Raw genomic sequence first — 2,500 nt, 5'->3', positions numbered from 1 at the left:
AATTTCACCTGTGTGTGTTCTTGCATGAATTGTTAAGTTTCCCTTCTGTGTGAATGTTTGACCACAAACTGAACACGCAAATGGTTTTTCACCAGTGTGTGTTCTTGTGTGTATTTTTAAGTGATGCTGTAGAGAAAAGGCTTTACCGCAAACTGAACACGCAAATGGTTTTTCACCTGTGTGGGTTCTTGTGTGCATTTTTAAGCTTTGCTTGTGTGTAAATCTTTGACCACAAACTGAACACGAAAATGGTTTTTCACCGGTGTGGGTTCTTGTGTGTATGTTTAAACGTCCCTTCTCTGAAAATCTTTTACCACAAACCGAGCACGAAAATGGTTTTTCACCGGTGTGGGTTCTTGTGTGTATTTTTAAACTTCCCTTCTCTGTAAATTTTTTACCACAAACTGAACATGGAAAGGGTTTCTCCCCAATGTGGGTAACCATATGTCTTTTCAAAGTAGACTTTTTCCCAAAGGTTTTCCCACACTGAGAGCATTTGCAGCCACTGGGATTTTTCTTAAGACCTTCATCGTCATGAAGCACGTTGTTGCCATCTGGTGGGGGAGAGATGAAATTGTCTGCTTGCCATCCTTCTGCTGAGTTGGCGTTCGGAGGCTGCGCCCCTCTGCCGACAACGCCCAGATCATCTTCAATCTTGAAAGGCTCACCAGTAGACCAGGTGCCATCTTCTTCCTCCATTTTGATTTGGTGTTGAGGGAACTCTGGTTCCTCCTCTTCAATTTGGGGCCACGTTGAGGTGTGTGCAGGCTCCACCCCTCCGCTGGCCACGCCCAGTTTATCTTCCCTCTTCATGGGCTCACCAGTTGACCAGGTGACATCCTGCTCCTCCTCTTTGATCGGAGGTTGCTCTTCTCTCATTTGGTGTTGAGGGAACTCTGACTCCTCCACTTCTCTAATTTGGAGCCATGTTGAGGTGTGTGCAGGCTCCGCCCATCTGCTGACCACGCTCAGATCATCTGCCCCTTTCAAGGGCTTGACAGTAAACCTAGTGATATTTTTCACAACTTTTTCTTCTTTAATATATGGAAATTCCTCTTCCTCCTTTTTGATTGGAAGTTGCTCTTCTCTCTTTTGGTGTAGAGGCAACTCTGGCTCCCTCCCTTTGATTTGGAAAGAAAAGGTGTATGAGGACAATCGATATCTAGCACGGAATAATCGAAAACCATGAGTTGTGTACGCGTGACTGTGAAATATGAATTGTATTCTTATATTTAATCTTGCACACTTTTGCACTCTGATGTATTAAAAGTTACTAGAATAGAATTTTAGTTAAACCGATTGGTTAAAATGTGCACTACACCTTTTGTACTCCACCTCCTTCATTTGTATCAACGCCTCCCATTTTTATGACTTGTTCTACCTCTACAGTCGTACCTCGTGATACGACAGCTCGTCATACGACATGCTCGTGGTACAGCGAAAATTTCGATCGAATAATTCGGTCGCGATACAATTAAAATTTCGAGATGCAACCAAGCAAGGTGGCCATGACATGAGAGGCTGTTTATCATTATAGTCACTGGCTTTTTTGCCACATCTCTTTCGTGTATAACAATATCTACGAGCACCGAACGAATTATTCAGACAAGAGCACCGAACGAATTATTCAGACAAGTTTCGACCAGGAAACGCACAACGCGCATGCGCGGGAAAAAAAGAGGGCTTTCTGGGTAATGAAGTATACTCGTGCACACAACGCCGATAGGCAATGGCACTCTTTCTCAGAATAAAACTTCATTACCCACAATCAATCTGTGGGTAAGCTCAGCTGTTGCATTTCCTGTTATTATTATTATCTAATACGAGGAGTATTATATTACTTCTCGTTCGCTGCTCATAAGAACATCAGCGGCACTGGCTCGCAATTCCCTCTTTGTAATATTTCTGGTCGCAACTCTCTCTTATAGGCGCCGTTCAAAGCGGTTGCGACCAGAGATATTACAAAGGGGGAGTTGCGAGCCACTGATGTTCTTATGAGCAGCGGAGCGATTGCTAATATTACAAGACTACTTCTCGTTGGCAAGTGGTCGTGCGTTATCCTATTGTGAGGACATTTGTGTGCATCATTTTCGGAATATTTTTGAAGGGAATACGTAGTACAACAGCAAACAGCCCATCGATAGCGAACGTGAGGGTGGAGGCGTGGCAAACAACTAACCCGGCCAGAACGAAGGTAAAAAAAAAAGATTAAAACAAAATTAGAATTCAGTTTTGTGTAAAGTCACATTAAACGTATGTTTGACTGTCTGTATATATTAATCCAAGTTAATTTAAATTTGTTTGTTCCGTTTACGAGTGCGTTGTCGTGGAAAAAAACACGAACCCCCCTGGCCCCTTTGTGCGTCTCTGTCTCCCGTCGGCGAAAAACGCCCAATTTTAGTTAGATTAAACACATTTTATTACTATTAAACCACTAGTTACGTGTTACTTTGTTAATGGATGGCAAATTAGAAGAAATCAAACATTTTTTTCCAATCCA

General features: G+C 42.6%; 1 protein-coding gene across 1 annotated transcript in view; it reads right to left on the bottom strand.

The window, feature by feature from the left end:
- LOC144066123 (uncharacterized) overlaps nt 1–2,500 on the bottom strand; it is a 16,857-nt gene that overhangs the window by 1,201 nt on the left and 13,156 nt on the right. The window contains exon 3 of the mRNA XM_077589469.1: nt 1–1,121. This exon is cut by the window's left edge and continues 1,201 nt beyond it. Coding sequence (XP_077445595.1) covers nt 1–1,121 — 1,121 coding nt within the window. The remainder of the gene's footprint in view (nt 1,122–2,500) is intronic.

This window comes from Stigmatopora argus, chromosome 20 (assembly GCF_051989625.1).
Source record: "Stigmatopora argus isolate UIUO_Sarg chromosome 20, RoL_Sarg_1.0, whole genome shotgun sequence".
Lineage (NCBI taxonomy): Eukaryota > Metazoa > Chordata > Actinopteri > Syngnathiformes > Syngnathidae > Stigmatopora > Stigmatopora argus.
The sequence above is the reverse complement of the archived record's forward strand: the minus strand, read 5'-3'. Positions and strand labels throughout refer to the sequence as shown.